The sequence below is a fragment of the Myotis daubentonii genome, chromosome 1, assembly GCF_963259705.1.
Source record: "Myotis daubentonii chromosome 1, mMyoDau2.1, whole genome shotgun sequence".
In the NCBI taxonomy this organism is placed as follows: domain Eukaryota; kingdom Metazoa; phylum Chordata; class Mammalia; order Chiroptera; family Vespertilionidae; genus Myotis; species Myotis daubentonii.
In genome coordinates, this window is record NC_081840.1 from 175960084 (window position 1) to 175983570 (window position 23487).

Consider the following 23487-nt stretch of genomic DNA (forward strand, 5'->3'; position numbering starts at 1 on the left):
TGTCATCTTCTTTAGTAAAGTTTCTGTTCAAATCTTTTACCCAATTTGGGAGGGGGGTGGGGCGGGTTGTTTGTTCCTTACTATTGAGTTTTGTGAGTTCTTTATATACTATGGATATAAGTCCTATATCCATTACATAACTTACAAATATTTTCTCCCACCCTTTAACTCCTTTCATTCTCTTAATGTATTTAGAAGAGATGCTTTTAATTTGGATAATGTCCACTTTATCTTTTTTTTTTCTTTTACAAATCATGCATTTGGTATTATATCTAAGAACTGTTTCCCTAATCCAGGGTCACAATTATTATCTCCTGTGCTTTCTTCTATAATTTTTACAATTTTAAGCTTTACATTTAAATCTATGACCCATTTTGAATTAGTTTTTGTATGTGGTGTGGGTTAAGATAAAAAATTATTTTTTAAAAATGTTTTGGGCCTGGCTGGCATGGCTCAGTGGTTGAGCATCGACCTTTGAACGAGGAGGTCAGGGTTCGATTCCTGGTCAGGGCACATGCTCGGGTTGTAGGCTCAATCCCCAGTGTAGGGTGTGTAGGAGGCAGCTGATCAATGGTTTTCTCTAATCATTGATGTTTCAATCTCTCTCACCCTCTCCCTTCTTCTCTGAAATCAATAAAAATATATTTTAAAAAATTTTTGGTATATGGATATCCAATTATTATAGTCCCGCTAGAGGTCTGGTGCACGAAATTCATGCACGGAGGGGGGTGTCCCTCAGCCTGGCCTGCACCCTCTCACAATCCAGGACCGCTGGCTCCTAACCATTCGCCTGCCTGCCTGCCTGCCTGCCTGCCTGATCACCCCCTAACCACTTCTACCTGCCAGACTGATCACCCCCTAACCACTCCCCTGCCGGCCTGATTGACACCTAACTGCTCCCCTGCCAGCCTGATCGCCCCCAACTGCCTTCCCCTGCTGGCCTGATCACCCCCAACTGCCCTCCCCTGCCAGCCTGATTGCCCCCAACTCCCCTCCCCTGCTGGCTTGATTGCCCTCAACTGCCCTCCCCTGCCACGACCCTCCTCCTCCACTGGGCCCTGCCTCCGCTGTGCACACGGCCATCTTGTGATAGCCATCTTGTGATGGTGTAAGGGCGTGATGTGTGAGGGCGTGACAACCACCTAGGTTATTATTAGTATAGATTCCTGGAAAAGACTATCATTTGTATCTTTCTCAAAAATCAATTGACTATATAAATGTTAATCTCTTCTGGGCTTTATAATGTTCCATTGATCTATTTGTATATTTTGATTAATATAGCTTTATAATAAATGTTGAAATAAGGTTATGTGAATCCTCAAATTTTGGTCTATTTCATGTTGTTTGGGCTATTCTAAATTCACTGAATTGTCTTATGGATTTTAGAATCAACTCACAAATTTCTAAAAACAAACAAAAAAACCATTGGGATTGCATTGAATATATAAAGAATTTAGAAAATTTAGACAACAATATTGATTCTTCTGATCCAGGAGCACAGCGCAGCCTTCCCATTTATTTAGGTCTTCTTTAATTCCTCACAGCATTGTTTTTTAGTTTTCATTATATAGGTCTTCACATCGTTTGTCAGATTTATTCCTAATTACCAATTTAAAATGCTAACTTACAGGGGAGCAATGGGAAGCAGCAGCAGGTCCCAGGATAACCCCCTGAACCTGTTCCTAAGAACCTCTTTTTTCTGACCTCTCAATGACCCAAAGCAGCCCGGCCTAGGCTCATTTCTTTCCCATAACATTTCTAGAGGCAAAGCAGTCCCATCAATGCTCTCCCCTGTTGTTTCTCCTATTCTGAGCCCTTCCTTGTTTCACTGTCCCCAGCTTAAATAAACGTACTCTCAAAATCACCTGGACTCATCTTGTGAAACCTTTCCTGCACGAAGTCAAGAACCCACATGCCACAGGCCGGCCTGAGGCAGACCCACTCTGGGCCTGGCCCCTGTCTGGAAATATTTCAACTGAAAGGACCACGTGAGATCTCGGACCGGGAGAAGCAATCTTCACAATTTTGTAGATTTCAACATAGAAAAATTGCAGTGTTAGCCCAGCTGGTTTGGCTCAGTGGCTGAGCTTCGACCCATGAACCAGGAGGTCATGGTTCTACTGGTATTCCTGGTCAATGACACCTGCCTGGGTTGCAGGTTGGGTCCCCAGTAGGGGGCATACAAGAGGCAGCCAATTGATGTTTCTCTCTCATCATTGATGTTTCTATTTCTCTCTCCCTTCTTCTCTCTGAAATTGACCTATAGATATAAAGAAAAATTGCAATCTTAGCAGAAAAAAGTACCGTGATTAACTGGTGATGTTTGTCATGGCATGCGGAGGAAGAGGGTGGGATTTATGCCATGTATTTGCCATCCCTCATCTGGATAGCCTTTAGTCTTCCAGTGACTTTTTAAAGAATGATTTTATTGATTTTAGAGAGAGAAGAAAGTAGATGGAGAGAGAGAAATATTGATGAGAGAGAACTATTGACCAGCTGCCTCCTGAACTCCCTCCACTGAGGATCGAGCCTGCTAACCAGGAATCAAACTGGTGACCTCTCAACCAGGATGCACTGGACACATTGGATGGTGCATGGGACAACACTCAGCCAACTGAGCCACACCAGTCAGGCCAGTTTTTTGTTTGTTTGTTTGATTGATTGTTTTTTAATGTGCAGAAACCTCTTCAGGGTCCCTAATTACAGAACATCATGAAGATTCAATCAAGGGAATCATCCTCTGGGGTTTTTCCACTTACTTTTCATAATTGCTTCCTACATGACTAGTGTACAAAAAAAGTTACTTTTCTTTCTTTAATCCTCACCAGAGGATATGTTTTTGTTGATTTTTAGAGAGAGAGGAAGAAAGAGAGAAACATCGATGTGAGAAACATCAATCAGCTGCCTCCCATAAGCACCCTGACCAGGGATCAAACCCAAAACCTAGGTATGTGCCCTGACCAGGAATCAAAACTGAAACCTTTTTTGGTGAACAGGACGATGCTCTAACCAACTGATCTTACCCTACCAGGGCTACAAAAGGTTACTTTCAATCCTTCACTTCCTACCAAGTCTATTTCCTTGTTCACAGAGAGCCAGCTAGACTATCTCAGACCCTCTAGCAGAAAATTATGATCTAACAGCAATTATATTTGCAAAATCCTGTGCACTTTGGTCCCACAGTCCATCATTCAGAATTAGAGCTAGAACTTTCTATCTCAATTTTTTTATTGGAGTTGCTCATGTGTGCTCCTGGGTCCTGATTCCTATGTGCTATCTGTGAAAAAAACCTCAAGATTTTTCTTTATCAGAAGGCAAGTTTCCTCAATGGGGGCTATAGCCCTCATGTGACCAAGGAGAAGACCAAAGCCTGTGCTACAGCCTGGACAGCAGGAGACGGTTTTTCAGAAACCAATCACTGACTAGACACAACTCAAGATCCAAAACTTGCCTGGCCAGTGTGGCCCCGTGGTTAAGCATTGACCCATGAACCAAGAGGTCACCAGTTGGATTGCGGGTCAGTGCACATGCCCGGGTTGAGGGCTAGATTCCCAGTTGGGGACGTGCAGGAGGCAGCTGATTGATGTTGATGCTTCTCTCTCATCGATGTTTCTATCTCTCTATTCCTCTCCCTTCTTTTTTCTCTAAAAAAAAAAAAAAAAATTCTGGTGGGGAGAGGTCCTCATTTCCACATGTTGCTCCTGGAAGTAGATTTCTTTTATTATTATTTTTTAAAATATATTTTTATTGATTTCAGAGAGGAAGGGAGAGGGAGAGAGAGATAGAAACATCCATGATGAGAGAGAATCATTGATCTGCTGCCTCCTGTATGCCCCCTACTGGGGATCGAGCCCACAAGCCAGGCATGTGCCCTGACCGGGAAACAAACCGTGATCGGCCTAGTTCATAGGTCAATGCTCACCACTGAGCTACGATGGCCAGACGAGGTAGTTCTTTTTTATTGACGTGTGTGTGTGTGTGTGTGTGTGTTTTTAAATGAGGAACTGATATTGCATCTTATTGTGTTTTCTACATCTACTGAGATGATCATATGGTTTTGCTTCTATTTAGTTTTAAAATATAGTGCATTATACTGATTGATTTGTGAATGTTAAACCAATCTTGTATACCTAGGACCTACTTGATCATGATGTATTATCACTTTTATATATTGTTGGATTCAATTTGTTAAAATTTTGTTAAGACTGTTTGCATCAGTGTTCATAGGTATATTGGTCTATAGTTTTACTTTCCCTAATGTATTTGTCTGGTTTTGATATTACAGTAATGCTAACTTCATAGAATTAATAGAGAAGTATTTTCTAATTTTCTATCTTCTTCAAGTATTTGATATAGAATTACTTTTTCTTCTTTAAATTTTTAAATTTCCCGAGTGAAGCAATATGGGCCTAGAATTTTCTTCATGGGACATTTTAAACTATATATACAATCATCTTAATAGATAAAGGCGATTCAGGTTGTCTGTTTTTTTGTGAGTGAGCTTTTTATTTGGTAGTTTGTGTCTTTTCAGGTGTCCATTTTATGTAAATTATTAAAATTTCCAACAATTTTATTAATGGTTTTTCTTATTATTCTTTTAATATCTGTATAATATAAAGTGATGTCACTTTTGTCACAGACATTTTTCTAAATATACTGTTGCAATGCTCATAGAAGAGCTATCAATTTTAATACTTTATTTTAATGTGTAAATAAAGTGATTTTACAGGTCTAAATAGGTACTGCTCTTTAAAGCTTACTTTAAAATAGTTGTATCATTTTTATTGTGCAAATATTAATTCTTATAAGTTATGTAAACTAGGCCTTGTTTCTTTATTTCTAAAAGTTATTAGTCAGGTGAAATGGATGAAGGTCTTTCTAGTTCAAATAGTTTAATTTCATAAATAAAAATATATGTGTATGTGTGGCTCTGAGTTTATATAGTTCTTACATGTTTATTTCCCTTTTGATAGCAAAGATATTACCCTGAAAGTATTATTCAATGAAAGCAATTTTAAAAAATAAAAACAGGAAGCACTTAATATTTCATGTAATTCAGCTGATAAAAATAACAGGTCATTCACTAGTAAGACTGTTTGTTTAAATAGGTACCTAAAAATTCTAATTTTTAGACACCTCTTAATGAGTGAAGAGCAGAGTTATTTATTTAATATCTGTCCTAGTTATCTGTAGTAACTTGTAGTTTTCACTCATGAGTATAAAAAGCATTTATAATGAAATACAGCCAAAGGATTCTATATACCCTGCTCTCTGTAATCATATCCAAATTTGTTTTCCAAAAACAATAAGAAGTGTGACATGATCTCCTCAATTTTCCCAGGACACTTGCTGGTAACTGAATTTGTTTATTCAGAGTTACATTAACTTTACTTGTTTGTTTTTAGTACTTCTCTTTATCAAAATGCTTTGTTATCTGTTAAACTGTTTAATTTACAAATTTCATGAATTTATTATTTTATTTGTTAAACAGGGAACCAGAAATGATTACAGACATAATAAAAGGAATTTACATGGGATTTCTGTCCTTGCCTAAGCCAGGGAGACTGGGTCTTTCCCTCTCATTAGTTGCGAAGAGGCAATTTTCACAACAACCAATCAACTACTTTATACCTTAAAATTCCACAGATTCAAATGATCAATTTTTTGCAAAGAGCAATCATTTCATCACTTTAAAAAAAAAAAAATCACTGTTTTGGGCAACTAATATAATTGTAAGCTAAGTTTTCCAAGGCAGCAATAATATCCTGGAATGTGTATGAGAATGACATTGCTTTTTATTATCTAGGACCACTAAGCTACTGCATGAGTTTACCCATGATGTAAAAGCTAAAATCTTAAATGTCTATGTTTTTCAATCAGTGAATAAGCTATGCTTTCCAATCTGTTAAGAAAATGGAATAAGAAGCATATAATTAGGAAGAGAGGACCCTTAATAAAATTTCTCCAGAATTTTTATTTCAATGTCCACATTTAATTTTCAATTTAATTTTTGGCCTTAGCTGGCCAAAAATAGTGAAATCCAGCTACCTACTATTTATAAGAAATACCTAAGTTTCAACACAGATAAGATGAAAATGAAGAAGGAAAGATTTTCTAGGTAAATGACAAAGAATAGGAAGCACAGGTGGCAATGTTAAGAGTAGACTAGGTATAATTTAAGGTGAAGAGTAAAAAGAAAAGAAAGGCTTAATTTAAATCAATAAAATATCCAATCTATTTAAATTAGCCATTACACATATTACATAAAATTGCATGAAAACACATGATGACAGCAAGACAGACAAAAACATCATATAGTGGAAGATTTTAACTATCCCGAAAGATTTGATAGGTCAAGTATGCAAAGCAATAAAAACCTAGACAAATTTTCAAAGCATATGCATGAATAAGCTTAAATTATACCCTAGGCACAGAAAGTACTTTCCAAATTCCCACATTATTTACAAAATTAGACCATGTGCAAGACCACAACCAAATCTCAAACAATTCTAAAAAGTAATCACACAGTTTGCAAATTTTAATAAATACAAGACAATAAAACGAAGAAACTTACATCTAACACAGGAAAACCAATTATTATCAAAACTATCAAATAAATGTTTAGAATCATACATTTGAAAAAAGTTTTACCTTTCCTCCTCTGAAGAGAAACTCATGTGAATATGGTGTCTTCCAACAAAGTCATGCTTAGCAATGGTTATTTTTTAAATATTAACCACAAGTTTGTATGTGTGTGTTTTTTAAAGGCTAAAATTGCAAGGAGACTCAAAAAGATGAAGAAATAATTACCTTGACCTGTGTTCAATAACCCTACAGTAGAAATGCTTAGTGCCAGCCTTTTATTAATAGGAATGTCAACTTTCACTTAAATACTGAAAAACACACAGGAACATACAGGTTAAAAAAGGTAGGAAGGGCCTTAGCTGGTTTGGCTCAGTGGATAGAGCATCAGCCGGCGGACCAAAGGGTCCCAAGTTGGATTCCTGTCAAGGTCATGTACCTTGGTTGCAGGCTCCTCCCCAGTCCGGGCCCTGGTCAGGGCTTGTGCAAGAGGCAACCAATCGTTGTTTCTCACATAAATGTTTCTCTATGTCTTTCCCTCTCTCTTCCACTCTCTAAAAATCAATGGAAAAATATCTTCGGATGAGAATTAACAAAAAAACAAACAAACAAAAAATACCACAAAAACAAAAAGGAAGAAAAAGCCATTCCTAAGAACCAAAACTAGATACAGAAAAGAGAAGAAAACAAATTTTAGAAAAACAAAATTCTTAGAGTCCATTGTATTTTACCTGCTTTTATTTCACTAACAATACTAGTCATTATTCATAAGGGTGTTTACTACAGAAACACAAAATAAGCAAACTAATGTAGGTATCCCCGCTTTTTGAAAGTCTGTTTTACTCCACTTGGCTTTTATTAAAGATCTATATTAATACTTGTCTTTGCTAACTGAAAGAAATCCAAAGAGGATTTTAGCTTTTACCAAAAAAGGTGAAAATACAGCACTCGGCATTTGTCTTGCAGAGAGCCATTACAGAGGCAGGGCACCTGGGCAGCAAGAGTGGTACTGCCAAGCTCTTCCCAGTGAACCTGAGGGTCCTTACGATGTTGATTAAATTTAGCTTTAAATCCTAGCTTCAGAAATCATCTCTATCTCTCTCTATCCCTCAGAGACATAGCCTTTTCCCTGGATAATCAGCAACTCTGGGGGCAGCAGAAGATAGCAGCCAGGATCTGACTAATATTGGTCACACTGTCTAGACCTCTGGCCAGCTAAAGATAACATGTTGAGCTGTTATGTATCAGTGCCTGAGTCCTAAGGTGGAAGGGCCCCCTGGCCCTGGCTACTCTCCCATGAGACTGGATAGAGGAACAAGGGAACAGATCTCAAAACTGTCCTCAAGATAGAAATAAATGATTACTCTTCCTCACCTCCAACCAATCAGTTCCCAGCATGACCCCGAAGCCCTAATCCACAGTGTCTTGCAATTTTGCCCTATATACTCTGTAAGCTACCCATCGTGGGGAGTTCGGGCTTTGGAGCACCAGTTTGCTGGTCTCCTGGATGGCGCCTCCACTGCAATTCTCCATTTTTGGTGTTTGGCTGTCAGTGCCGTGTGGATGAACTCTCTGTTCTATAACACCTGGGAACCACACTCAGCATCAAGCTCTCACAGCTTTGAACTGTATCTGTGAGCATCTGTGCTTTATCTCCATTTACCTTGTATATCCGTTATAAAAGTGTGTTCTAAGGTAATCAGAAAAGCCTAAGAGAACTTGTAAAGGTGTTAACATAAAACTAGATATAATTAAACGTATTTGGCATGATTTGGTAGGTTATTTGGGAGATCTGGAAACACTAAAAAATTTTTCCATACAAATTAATGGCATTAGCTTCTTTGATTTACATATTTCAGCTTAACAAAAGCTGAATTTTCATAGGAATGCTCTGCTTTTATGTAGGAGAAACCTGTATTTTATTTCAGGTCACTAAGGAAAAAAAAATACTTGTGGCAAAAAATGACAGTGTGCTATCAAATACAAGAAATAAAAAATCCTAGATTTCAGATAAACTCAATCACATAAGCAAAATTTTCCTCCAAAATAGAAATTTCCAACTGGCAGTCCTAATAGTTGGTAATCTCCAGACGGCCAAGGAATCCAAATTCAATTTGTCTATATTACTGATGCTATTCTGTGAACTGGACTGAAGGCCTATGGTAACCAACTCCCATGGACAGTGTTTAGGACATAGCTGCCTTACAATTAATTTTATAACACATCCAGTAAGTCTCTTTATTGTAACGTGCCAATATGTTATGCAATAATGACAAGTACTTTACACTCAGACACTCAATCTCTATTAAAATTATGAAATTTGAAAGAAAGAGTACTCAAGAGTATGCAAGATGCTTCTATTCCTTGAGTCATGGCTAGGGCAGTGATCCTGCCATTAGTACAATAAAAAGGTATTATCTCTCCCTCCTCTGAAGGAACATCTGTAATTCTTATTGTCTCTATCACTCATTTGGCACTGTTTCATATGCATCTGATCTGAATAAATCCCTTAAGGGCAACAGTGACTTCTTATCAGGATCTTCCATGCAATACCTCACAACTCAATGTTTCTTAAATATTAACTGACTATTGTTAATTAACTGAGTAATGCCACCAACATATCCTTTCTTCAACAACACCTTTGGAGCATGGCTACCTGCTCTATAGTCTAGAGTGCCTATCCTTTCAAATTTTCTGAAAAAAACTAAAATAAAGCAAACAAAGCTACAAGGTCTATTAAAATAGCTGGATTTTAGGTGAGTGGCATTAATAAAAGGAATTACTTTTCTTTAGATTTATCCTAATTCTAATCAAACATCCAGTTACAGCAGAATTGGGTGGAACCTAACACTGTTTTGTTTAAGTTCCAGTCCCTGGATGGGAAAATAACAGCAAATCAAGAATGATGACAAACTTTACCATCTGTCCCCAATCAGTACTCAATCAATGGTCACCCCTACAACTTCCAAAAAGGTCCCCATGCCGTTAGTAAGTAATTCAAACATAAAATGCATCAGAATATCCTTAAAAACTTGTTAAAACACAAGCTGCTGGCCTGTACCCCCAGGAATTTCTTATTCAGTTAGGTCTACAGTAGGCCTAAGTATTTGCATTTCTAATACGTTTGCAAGGTGATGCCGATGCTACTCATCCAGGGACCAAACTTGCAGAATTATTACCTCATCTATGTTTGTTTATTGTGCCTGATTAATTCATTCCAATCAAAGATGAAGTTTGATTCTTTACCTTCTGTTCTAAACAGGTGTTGTTGATATGGTGTAAAAGCTCCACATGGAACTTTTCAGCATGATATCAAATGTTTTTGGTCAACCAATGGGTGACTCCTTCATTTTTCCGGCTCCAAAATGCCACATGACCATTTGGAGCAGGTGACTACCTCCACAGGGAAGCACCAAGGAAGTTATTCAGTACACATTATTCCAATTTAGAGTTATAGGGATAAACATATTATTCTCTCTGCCAGGAATGTTTTCCCCTCCTCCTTAACCTGGTAAACCTCTCCTTTCCTTTCAGGTCTTAGCTTGTTATGTGCAGGGAGGCCTTTCTTTTCTTTCCCATGACCATGTCAAATTCTCCTACTATGAGTTCTCATAGACTCCCTGGATCCTCTCCTATGTAGCCTTGTCATGGTTGAATTTTTTACATATGTTTATTAAAAATATTTTATTAATAGTTGTTTTCCACACTGGACTATAAACTCCCTACAGACAAAGAACATTTTTTTTATTTTGATCATCATTATATTTTAGTCCCTAGCACAATATCAGGCACATCAAAGATGTTCAAATAAAGGTAAAAAAAAATCTGAGCATTTTTAGCCCTAAGAGAGGTAAGGAAAGTATTCTTCTATACTCTGCCCCTTTATCAATTTTGAGCTACCCAATATTCAAAATTAAGAAAAGAAAAAGAAGACCTACCTTTCCTGAATAATTCTTGCAGACTTTCAGCACTTTGATTTAATACAGCCCATATTTCTTCCTCCTGAAGGGGTCCACCCCGAACCTCCAGGGCCTCAGCTAGTGACACGTGCATATTACCTAGGAAACAAAGGGAACAGATGGTCTACACATCAAGTTTACTGCACTCGCAGGAGTGAAAGTTCTCATCTATGAGGTCCCTGTCTACCTAATTTTTCAATATGGCTTTCAATCTAAATATAATCCCACACTTAAACTCATAGAGGGGAAAGGTATTGAAGGAGGGGGGGAAAATCCAAACAATTACTTGCCCTAGTACAATAGAGTCAACCTCAGAGACAGAACTAGAGAATAATGGTGATGACTATTTCGTGGGAGAAGACAGAGAGCGCAGGGTGCCAGGAGGCCAAAGTGCAGATGATTAAACCAAACCAGCCAGACTGAACTGAAGACCTTTCAGATTACAGTTCCAAGTTTCACCCTACCCATCCAGGTAAAACGAGTAGGAGGAGTAGACAGGAGACCCTATAGACATATTGGGAGAAGTTGTGAATAAGAGGGAGTATCTGTCTTCCATTCATTGATTGATTTCTGTATCTCCAACATATATACTGTAATCCTATATAATAAAAGCTAATATGCTAAGTGTCTGTCCGTTTATTCAACTGTTAGACCAGTCACACGAGGCACACTGACCACCAGGGGGCAGACGCTTTGACCAGTAGGTTAGTTTGCTGCTAGGGTCTGGCCTATCAGGACTGGGCAAGATGGGCCGGACACGCCCTGGAGCTCTCTCCCTGGTCCCTCCCCATCCAACAGGCCTCTATCAGCCCTGATTGCCCCATCAGCCCCCATCGGGACTGGGCGAGACAGGCCGGACACACCCTGGATGAATTCGTGCACCAGGTGGGTTTCAGCCCCATCCCCGTAGGCCAGGCCGAGAGACCCCAGTGGCGCATGAATCCGAGCACCGGGTCTCTAGTATAATAGAACTATAAATCGTACACTGAATGGACTCAATTATTTCTAGACCCAGCTTTGATGCTGAGGAAGTTCAGAACAGGCCTCCCCAAAGTGTGCCACTTTAGCATGTGAATTATTTTGAGTTGATGGCAAATTGAGACCCTGCAGGCTTGTGAGAAACTTAAATCTCTCCTCAAAGAATTTAAATTTGGGGCCTTGCCCATTAAAGGAGTTATTACTAGAGATTACTTTTTTCCCCCTATCTCGAGGACAGGGCAAACATCTAATTACTGAACATCTGCTCTACTTTTCATCCTTAAATGACCTTCTTCCCCTCTGCAGCCCCAAGTTGCCTTACCTCACCCTTAGTTCAGAATGCCATATTATACCTCCTTTAACTTTCTGTCTCAGAACCTCTTGTGTTTGTGGGGTACCTGACTCTCCCATGTACGTGAGGTTCCCATACATACATATGTAATTAAATTTGTTTATTTTCTCTTGTTAATCTGTCTCATATAAATTTAATTATTAGACTAATAGAACTGTAAAGAGTAAAGTTTCTTCCTCACCTACACTGCCAACTTACCATTTGCCCTTGGGAAAATAATTTCACCTTTAAACCTCAGTTTCCCATTTGTGACGTAGGAATAATAATAATAATAATCCTCTGGGGACTATGACAAGGAAAGAGGTTATTCCTATAAGCATCTTCATAATCTAAGACTCTATAAAAATTTGGAAAGGTGCCTTTGTGATAACATTTTTGTAGGGTCAATTTTTTCAGTGGCATTCAATTAAGTAGGTGATCTATTGATACCATTTAAAGTTTCCTTGGGTCTCAATAATCCTATTTTCCTTTTGGAAGGAAAAATGCAGCTAGTCAAAACTTCCTATATAGATTTTCCTGAATTGATACTTCTTGAAAAGAAAATTGCACTTTACAGTGATTACTAAAATTTCTACCCAGACCAAACCAATTCAAGCACAATGGCAATGTATATATTATGGTAGGCAGAAGCAGATGGGTTGGGAAAAGAAGCTATGAAGCTAAAGGGAGTGAAAAACATTAAATACTTATTTTCTGTAATATATCTTTTGTTAAATTTTAAAATTAACCTATAAAAGACTAACAGAAAAAGCTAATAGCTTCTTTTAATTTATATTTATGATAGTTTAACTCAGAATGAAAAAAGCAACTCCAGCAACAAAATGAGGCCAGCCTTGTCCTGTTATTTTCTGTTTCAAATGTGTACTATAGCATTTTATGCTTAGGGTCTGCCTTGAGGGGTATCTACTTAAATGTACAGTGTGGTAGTTCAAAGGGAAGATATAAGCCCTGGCCAGGTGGCTCGGTTGGTTGGAGTGTTGTCCTATACACCAAAAAGTTGCAGGTTCGATTCCTGTTTAAGGCACATTCCTAGGTTTCGGGTTCGATTCCCAGGTTGGGGCACATATGGGAGGCAACTGATCAATGCTTCTATCCTACATCGATGTTTTACCTCTCTCTCTCTCTCTCTAAAAAAAAGATAAAATAAAATAAATAATAATAATAATAAAACATATCCTCAGGTGAGGATTAAAAAAAGGGAAGGAGGAGACGATACTACTTTAAAAAGCCAAAATAATTTTTATTTAGCCTGTATGAGAAGTATGATTATTTATTCAGATTAAACCACCAAAAATTCCCTAGGCTTTTTTTTTTTTTTTTGCTTTTTTTTTTTTCTCCCTAGGCTTTTCATGTACTTTATCATATGATAAAAAAGGAAAAATGTTTAAATTCAATTTATTAAAGAGAAAAACAGAAACTGATTCCTAAGAGATATTCTGAGTTGTCTTCTAAATAAAACAGTATATTAAATTGGAATTTAATAGAGACATCCAGATACTATTAGCAATCAGTAGTAATATAACTTGTGAAAAAAGACTATTCTGTTGTAAATTTCCACAGTGATATGTCCGAGAACCAGTTAGATAGCTCTAAAGCCAACACACAGGCATGAAGAGTAGAGAGAAAATTGCCTAAGGATCTCTTTGAAGAGAGTTGTGCTGGTTTTCATGCTTCTCCAAAGCAGGAGGGGTGTGGGAAAAGTGTCATTTTTTCACATCAAGCCAGTGAAAGAAGCTCAATGGGACACATTGGAGTGCTTGGTCCCTAGAGTGTGTGTGTGTGTGGAGGGGGGCGGGTGTAGAGGGAGAGGGCACATCTGTTCTTGGGGAGCAGGCCTAAGCCAGCAGGTGGGCATCCCCCAAGGATCCCAGATTGTGAGAGGGCACAGGCTGGGCTGAGGGAGCCCCCGTGTGCATGAATTTTCATGCACCAGGCCTCTAATGAAGGGGGAAGGGTAGGAAGAGATTAACCAAAGATCTTATATGCATAGTAGAGGCCCAGTGCACAGATTTGTGCACCGGTGGGGTCCCTTGGCCTGGCCTGCAGGAATCAGGCCAAAACTGGCAGTCCAACATCCCCTGAGGGGTCCCGGATTGCGAGAGGGCGCAGGCCAGGCCGAGGGACCCCACCGATGCACAAATCCATGCACCAGGCCTCTAATATGCACACAAATTCTTTGGTTTATCTCTCCCCACCCCAACCCACCCCTGCCTTTCATCAGTCTGTTCCATGCTTCTATGTCTCTGGATCTATTTTGTTCATCAATTTATTTTGTTCATTAGATTCCACATGTGAGCAAGATCATGTGATACTTGTCTTTCTCTGACTGGCTTATTTCACTTAGCATGATACTCTCCAGACCCCTCCATGCTGTCTCAAAGGGTAAGAGATCCTTTTTTACTGTTGCATAGTATTCCATGGTGTCACCTGTATCACACCTTTTTCATCCACTCATCTATTTTTTAAAATATATTTTTATTGATTTCAGAAAGGAAGGGAGCCTGGCTGGCGTGGCTCAGTGGTTGAACATCGACCTATGAACCAGGAGGTCACGGTTCAATTCCCAGTCAGGGTACATGCCTAGGTTGGGGACTCAATTCCCAGTGTAGGGCATGAAGGAGGCAGCCAATCAATGATTCTCTCTCATCATTAATGTTTCTATCTCTCTCTCCCTTCTTTTGTGTGTGTGTGTGTGTGTGTGTGTGTGTTTAAATTTATTTCAGAGAGGAATCTACACTAATAAAAGAGAAACATGGTAATTGGCGTATGACCGCTACCCTTTTCATTGGCTAATCAGCGAGATATGCAAATTAACTGTCAGCCAAGATGGCGGCCGGCAGCCAGGCAGCTTGAAACTAACATGAGGCTTGCTTGCTTCAGTGACGGAGGAAACCAACGTTCCCCGCCTGCGGCTGCAGGCCTCTGAGCCTGCAGTTTAAGAAACTCTGCAGATTCGCAACATTGTAAGCAAAGGCCAGAAACCTAAGAGCTGGAGCCAAGCCTCAAAGCTAAAGCTGGCCCAGAATAAAAAAAAAAAAAAAGAAAAAAAGGAGCAGTTGGGAGCTTCAGTCACCCCCAGCCTGAAAACAGCCCTCAGCCCCTCACCCAGACTGGCCAGGCACCCCAGTGGGGACCCCTACCCTGAAGGGTGTGTGACCAGCTGCAAACAGCCATCATCCCCTCACCTAGGCTGGCCAGGCACTCCAGTGAGGACCCCCACCCTGATCCAGGACACCCTACAGGGCAAACCAGCCGGCCCCCACCCGTGCACCAGGCCTCTACCCTATATAGTAAAAGGGTAATATGCCTCCCAGCACCGGGATCAGCAGAGCCATGAGGCCACCCGGCACCGGGATCAGCGTGACAGGGGGCAGCGCCCAAACCCCCTGATCGCCCTGCAGCTCTGTGTGTGACAGGGGGCGGGGCCTCAACCTCCCTATCCACCCTGCTCTGTTCGTGACAGGGGAAGGCGCCCCAACCCCCTGATCAGCCCTGCTCTGTGCCTGATAGAGGAGAGCTCCCTAACCCCCCCTCCCCCACGGGCCCTGCTCTGTGTGTGATGGGGTAGAGCCATAACCTCCCCATCGGCCCTGCCCTGAGTGTGAGAGTGGCGGTGCCCCAACCCCCTGATCGGCCCTGCTCTGTGGGTGACAGGGTACAGAGCCCCAACCCCCCTGATGGGCCCTGCTCTGTGAGTGACAGGGGGCAGCGCCCCAACCCCCTGATTGGCCCTGCTCTGTGCGTGACAGGGTACAGAGCCCCAACCCCCTGATGGGCCCTGCTCTGTGTGTGACAGGGTACAGAGCCCCAACCCCCTGATGGGCCCTGCTCTGTGTGTGACAGGGTACAGAGCCCCAACCCCCTGATGGGCCCTGCTCTGTGTGTGACGGGGGGCAGTGCCCCAACCCCCTGATCGGCCCTGCTCTGTGTGTGACAGGGTACAGAGCCCCAACCCCCTGATGGGCCCTGCTCTGTGTGTGACGGGGGGCAGTGCCCCAACCCCCTGATGGGCCCTGCTCTGTGTGTGACGGGGGGCAGTGCCCCAACCCCCTGATCGGCCCTGCTCTGTGGGTGACAGGGTACAGAGCCCCAACCCCCTGATGGGCCCTGCTCTGTGTGTGACGGGGGGCAGTGCCCCAACCCCCTGATAGGCCCTGCTCTGTGCATGACAGGGGGTGGCATCACAACCTCCCAATCTCCCTGCTCTGTGCATGACAGGGGGGGCGCCCCACCTCCCCAGTCGGCCCTGCTCTGAGCCCGACCAGGGGCTGCACCTAGGGATTGGGCCTGCCCTCTGCCACCCGGGAGCAGGCCTAAGCCAGCAGGTCGTTATCTCCCGAGGGGTCCCAGACTGCGAGAGGGCACAGGCCGGGCTGAGGGCCCCCACCCTCCCCCCGGAGTGCACAAATTTTTGTGCACCGGGCCTCTAGTTTTTTCATATATCTCTTGGCTATCTGTATGCCCACTTTGAAGAAGTATCTATTTAGGTACTTGGTCCACTTTTCCATTGGATTGTTTGTCTTCCTTTTGTTAAGTTGTGTGAGTTCCTTATATATTTTGGATATTAACCCTTTATCAGATATATCATTAGCAAATAATGTTCTCCCATACAGTAGGCTCCATTCTCATTTTGTTGATGGTTACTTTTGCTGTGAAGTTTTTTATTTTGATGTAGTCCCATTTGTTTATTTTCTCCTGTTGTTCTTGCCCTGAGTAATTTATTGGCAAACATTGCTACCTGAGATGTCTGAGATTTTGCTTCTAGGATTTTTATGGTTTCACAACTTACATTTAAGTCTTTTATCCATTTTTTAGTTTATTTTTGTGTATTATATAAGTTGATGGTGTAGTTTCATATTTTTGCACGTACCTGTCCAACTTTCCCAACACCTTTTATTGAAGAGGCTGACTTTACTCCATTGTATGCTCTAGATTTGATATTTTTAATTTATAGCTATGCTAGAAAATATGTTTAAAATTTTTAAGAAACTGCCACATCCTGTGATCACTTAATCTCAAGATTTAATGTAATGCTAGCACAGCTTTCTAAAAATCAAACAAAACTATACCTTATAAATCACTATCCTTGACAATTGCCTACCATTATCATCTCTCCGCTATTTTTATTTACCTGTATTATAACTCTCTAGATCATTAGTGCCAAATAAAAGAGAAGACAAAGGAATGAAAGAAATGCAGAAATGGGAAAGGGATGAACATAAAGTGAAGAAAAATATAACTTGAAGACAATTTTTAAGTCCATTATTTCAATTGCTTCCTTTAGATACAGTAATAAATAACTTGGGGTACAGATAAATGACTGTCATATTTTACTATCAAAATGGTCCTGCTTTACAATAAACATAACCATATCATTCATTTTTGTTTCCTTGGAAGTTGTGGGCTGCATGATAACTAGACAGTATTTGGAAAGACTTTCAAATAAGAAAAAAAAATTTATATTACATAACCAGAACCATTGTTATGTTTTTTATGAACAGAGGTATTAATGTCATGACCTTAAAACTGTGCCCACAGTTAGACAAAGCCACAAAGGGATTCTAACAGATGTCATTTTAATCCTGAAGGATTTGTGGCACTCATAGTTAGCACAGAAGTGATTTTAACAGAATGAAATAGTAAACAGATTAACTGAATCTAATCAAGTGATATAACAATCTGTCCAGAAATAAACTAATGAATTAGGAAAATTTAAATTGATTCTGTGAAAATAGGGCCATAAAAGTACACTGTTTCAAGAACAATGCTACTATAAAATAGAGCTCTTATGTCGCCACTAACTTTGGGCAAAGATCCACTCACCACCCTGGCTAAGGATTTCTTACTGAGCAGAAAGAAACCCCCAAATCGTAAGCATCTTTTACTCAGGATGATTCACAATGAAGTTTATAAATGTTTACTAGAAGCAAGCACACATTTTAGTATTTTTTAAAGTTAAAGAATCTCTACATATTTGGTATTTTAGCTGTTTATAATGTTTAAGAGAATAAGGTCAGTTAGCATAACAGGTTAGCCTTGTAATTCCAAATTAAATACTGTTAATTAATAAAATGAGATATTTGCCCTAGCCAGTTTGGCTCAGTGTATAGAGCCTGAGGCCTGTGAACTGAAGGATCCTGGGTTCAATTCCAGTCAAGGGCACATGCCCAGGTTACGGGCACGATCCCCAGTAAGGGGCGTGCAGGAGGTAGCCAATCGATGATTCTCTCTCATCATTGATGTTTCTATCTCTCTCTCCCTCTCACGTCCTCTCTGAAATCATTAAAAAAATATTTAAAAAAATAAATGAAAATTAAAATAATGAGACACACAACTATATTGCTATTAGAATAGCTAAAATGAAAAAGACTGACCATACGAAGTGTTGGCAAGGAGGTGGAGGACCTAAAACTCTCATACATTGCTAGTTGGAATGTAAAATGATACTCTCTGGTAAAATGTTTAAAGAGTTTCTTAAAAGTTAAATATAAGCCTATAATATGAGCTAGGGTTTCGGCTTCAAGGTATTTCCCAAAAGAAAGTAAAGCACATAGCCATAAAGACTTATACACAAATGTTCATAGCAGCTTTATTTGTAACAGCCAGAAACTAGAAACATACAAAATGTCTATCAACAAGTGAATGGATAGATTTTAGTATATTCCCATAATGGATACCAAGCAATAAAACAAACAAAAGAAACCACTATTACTGATGCATAAAAAAATATGGATGATGAATATGTTTATTATCTTAACTAGAGGCCCGGTGCACAAAAATTTGTGCACTCGGGGAGGGAGGGGGGGGTCCCTCAGCCCGGCCTGTGCCCTCTCCCAGTCTGGGACCCCTCGGGAGATAATGACCTGCTGGCTTAGACCTGCTGCCGGGTGGCAGAGGGCAGGCCCAATCCCTAGGTGCAGCCCCTGGTCGGGCTCAGAGCAGGGCCATTTGGGGAGTTGGGGCACCGCCCCATGTCATGCACAGAGCAGGGAGGATCAGGAGGTTGCGATGCCACCCTCAGTCACGCTCAGGGTAGGGCCGATTGGGGGGTTGGGGCACTGCCCCCTGTCACACTCAAGGCAGGGTCGATGGGGAGGTTGCGGCGCAACCCCCTGTCATGCACAGAGCAGGGCCAATCAGGGGGTTGGGGCGCTGGCCCCTGTCACTCACAGAGCAGAGCCCATCAGAGGGGTTGGGGCGCCGCCACTCTCACACTCAGGGCAGGGCCGAAGGGGAGGTTATGGCTCTACCCCGTCGCACACAGAGCAGGACCCGTTGGAGGGGGGCGGGGGGGGAGGGGGCTGGGGCACCACACCCTGTCACACACAGAGCAGGGCCGATCAGGGGGTTGGGGCACTGCACCCTGTCACACACAGAGCCGCAGAGCGATCAGGGGGTTGGGGAGCTCCCCCCTATCAGGCACAGAGCAGGGCTGATCAGGGGGTTGGGGCGCCTTCCCCTGTCCCGAACAGAGCAGGGCGGATAGGGAGGTTGTGGCCCCGCCCCCTGTCGCACACAGAGCCGCAGGGCGATCAGGGGGTTTGGGCACTGCCCCCTGTCACACTGATGCCAGTGCCGGGAGGCCTCGCGGCTCCGCTGATCCCCGTGCACTGGGTGTGTGTGTGGGGGGGGGAGTGTCCCTCAGCCCAGCCTGCCCCCTCTCACATACTGGGAGCCCTCAGGCGTTGACCCCCATCACCCTCCAATCGCAGGATCGGCCCCTTGCCCAGGCCTGATGCCTCTGGCCTAGGCGTTCGGCCCGGGCAGCGGGGACCCGCAGCTGCAGCGGCCCCGCGATCTGAGCTTCGCTTTAGGCCCAGGCAAGGGACCCCTAGCTCCTGGGACTGCCAGCTTCGACTGTGCCCAGCTCCCATCACTGGCTCCACCCCTACTTCCTGCTATTACTGGCCAGGGCGGCAAAGGTGCCTGATTCTCCGATCATGGCTGGGGGGCAGGGCAAAGGCGGCCCCAGGGCCGCCTTTGCCCTGCCCCCCAGCTCTTAGCTCCCCCCTGGGTTTCCGATCACTGTCAGTGGCAGGGGGCTTCTTCCTGCTTTCCCTTTGGCCTCCCTGCATTGTGCCTACATATGCAAATTAACCGCCATCTTGTTGGCAGTTAACTGCCATCTCAGTTGGCAGTTAATTTGCATATAGCCCTGATTAGCCAATGAAAAGGGTAGCTCGTACGCCAATTACCATTTTTCTCTTTTATTAGTGTTGATTGTGACAATGGTTTCACAGTGCACACATATGGCAAAATGTATTACATTGTACACTTTAAATATGTACAGTTTATGTCAACTATGCCCCAATGAAACTGTTAAAAAGAGAAAATAAAAACCAAAACAGACAATAGCCAGATAAAGCACTCCTTTTCTTTGTCCCATGAACATGTCTGGATTTTTTTAATTGTCAGAAGGAACCAAGTCCCACAAGTAATACATAGGTTTTGTTTGTTTTAATTGTTTTTTAATTTGTTTTCTAAATTTAACTTCTCCATTAAATAAAATTCTGTAAAACTAAAGAAACCAAAATCCATGGCTAAGGTCTAAGATCTTCTCTCCTTTGACAAACAAGTCAAAGCATATCTAAGATGCCATGTAACTTATGTTTATAAAGTTAGAATTTGTGCATTGATGACACATCATTTTTTTTAAATCCATTACTCAAGATAGCAATCTCTTGTTTTTCTTTCAATTTCTAATTTCCTAAAAGCATTTAAAGATAAAATGATAACTACAATAATTCCTGGACAATTTAAATAATGTGAAGTTATTTCTACCTGTTAACTTTGATTCAGAATGATCAACAAAAAGACAGATATATACAAAGTAGCAATAATAAAAGCACTAAAAGCAGCAATAATTAGAGCTCTAAAAGACTAAAGCTAATTTCTCTAATAAAATAAGTACATTGCTATTTCTTTCCATTAAGGGTAGGTATAGAACAGGTAGTAAAGAAAAACAACAACAACATTATTGCTTAATATAGTTAGGTAAGACTAATAAAGAATTGGAATTTTAAGGAGAAAAAAAGAAAACCCAGTGTTTTAATTGGATGTTGCTCAAGGTAGAAAACAGAATGTCTCTAAATATTTTTATTGAAGTTGGAGCCATGCATATTTGTCAACTTTTCCATTGTACTTTCCCAGTGAGAGAAAAGAAACTAAAACAATCACAAGTCTAAATTGCCTTTCTGGGTCTCTGGCTCATGTCAACTACTTATCTCAATAGAAATCATATATGCTTGCTCCCTGCTTTCAAAGGACAGCTTCAAAAAACCAGAAGAGAAAAACTCTGGAATTCTTCAGTCCCTCTTTGTATCATTAAACTGAGAAATAAAGCAAAATTCCGAATTTCACATTTGCTGTATTTCTCCTCCCTGACTGAGAGGTACCTACAAAACAATGTGATGGTAGAATTTCGGTTTTGAGAATTGTCTTTCTATAGCAACCCCTCCTCTACATCCACTGATTTTTCTTAAGATTAATATTAGGAAACTTGCTGGTCTTCCTCAAGAAATCTAGACTCTTAAAATATCTCAAAGTGGACATGCATTAAAGGAAACAAATATGTATAAAGCACAAAAGACTAAGTAAAAAAAAATTCATATTTGTTCTTCGTATTGTAGTAAACAAATTAGGGTGGCAGACATAATTCTGAGATTGCTCTCAAGATTCCTTCCATGTTGCCTAAGTAGAAGGACACATGGCAAGGACCTGAGGGTGGCCCCTAGGAGCGGACAGTGTACCCCAGCCAACAATCAGAAAGAAAATGGTCCTACAACCACAAGAGGCTGAATTCTACCAACAACCAATGAGCTTGGCTCAGATAATATCAGTCACAGATGATACCTTGAGTTCAGTCTGGTGAGATCCTGAAAAGCAGAACCATCTAATCTGAACCCAGTCTCCTGAGCAAAAAGAAGTGTGAGACAGAAGAGACCAAGATGGTGTCATGGGCAAATGCCTGTACTCGCTGCCTCCCACAACCACATCAAAATTACAATTAAAATACAGAACCACCATCATCCAGAACCACCAGAAAGCTGGCTGAATGGAAGTCCCACAACTAGAGAAGTAAAGAAGAAAGCACACAGAGACTGGTAGGAGGTGCGGAAGTGCAGAAGGGGCTGGTCCGGCAGCCATGTGTGCCACTTTTTTAATCAGGAGGGAGATTGCCTCTGGGGAGGCCTCCCAGAGGAGCAAGGGGTCCCAGCCCCACACCAGACACCCAGCCCAGGGTCCCAGAGCTGGGAAAAGAAGTCCCTACAGGCAATAAGAATTACATGCTGTAAAAACCAATGCAGATTTGGGCTCAGTGACACAGAGGCTGCTGGAGACCCAACTGCTCCTCTTAAAAGGCGGGCACCACAAACTGAGCTTACAAGGTCCCCCTTCCTCTGAGCTCCAGTGCCGGACAAGGCTCTGGGGAATACTGACAAATATGAGGAGGAACTGGATTGTCCGGCATCCGGGCAGGAACTCGGGGGTGGCTTTCTCCCAGGTGGAGGTGCTCACAGGGATCATTGTTCCTATGCTGGGACCTTCCCAGTTACAGTGTTGGCTGGCAGTCATTTCTGTTTGCTCCACCCTGGTGATTCTCTGATACCCCACCTCATCCAATTTGCAGCCCAACCCAAGCTGCCTGAAGCAGCTTTTACATATGAATAGCCTGTCCTTGCTCAGGTTAAAATCTCTCAACAAGCTGCAGCTGGGTCAGGGAGACACAAACCTATCAATAAAAGGCCCAAGACCTGGCACCAGCAATGTAGCCTGCCTTGTTTCACAGTCAGGTCTCGTCTGGGCACTTCCAAACCCGATACAAAGAGTATGAATCTGCAGATCTCTCTGTAGATCCTGCTGGGTGGCCCCAGGCAGTGGCTGACTTTGCACCTCCTGGGAGAACCAAGAGCCAGTGTACCAGTGGTCAGTGTCAGACCATACCAGATTACAACTCTACACATTCATAAGTGACACACTCAAGGGGCACATGTCTTGAGAACCAAAGCCCCACTGAAGCAAGTCCTGCTCAATAAGGTTATCTCCTGCACAGCAGCTCTCCCACTGTAGTCACAGCTGGTCCTCACAGCCCATTGGCCTGGAGGTCAATTCCTTCCAGTGACACCAATAGCAATAAAATCTCAACTACAATAAGACTGTGCACACAACCCACGAAGGGGTGCACCTAGAGTGTCCATCTCAGGTGATTGGGGAGGCTAAGCCACTGGGCCCTATAGGACACCTACTACACAAAGCCACTCTGTCAACTCAAGGAGACATAGCAGCTCTACCCAATACATAGAAACAAACATATGGAATTAGCCAAAATGTGGAGACAAAGAAACATGTCACAAATGAAAGAAATGGAAGCAAGCAAACTACTGGAAATAGAGTTCAAAATCACAGTTATAAGGTTACTCAAGAATCTCCTAGAAACCTCCAAGGGACTTAGATTTTCAAGGATATTAGTGAGAATGTTAACAACAAAAAAATAGAAAAGGACCAGTCAGAAATTAAGCATACACTGATTGAAATAAAGAATATACAGGGATTCAACAACAGACTACAGCAGTGATGGTGAACCTATGACACGTGTGTCAGAGGTGACACGTGAAC

The 23487-nt window shown here is 41.7% G+C and overlaps 1 protein-coding gene across 7 annotated transcripts in view; it reads right to left on the minus strand.

Moving 5' to 3' along the window:
• The window catches only part of PTPN13 (protein tyrosine phosphatase non-receptor type 13), a 212032-nt gene that overhangs the window by 153109 nt on the left and 35436 nt on the right, over positions 1-23487 (minus strand). For all 7 annotated transcript variants that reach the window (XM_059666077.1, XM_059666071.1, XM_059666082.1 and 4 more), the window contains one exon: positions 10521-10640. In XM_059666077.1, the coding sequence (XP_059522060.1) occupies positions 10521-10635 (115 nt within the window). In that variant the 5' untranslated portion in view covers positions 10636-10640. Of the gene's footprint in view, positions 1-10520; positions 10641-23487 lie in introns of those variants that run through there.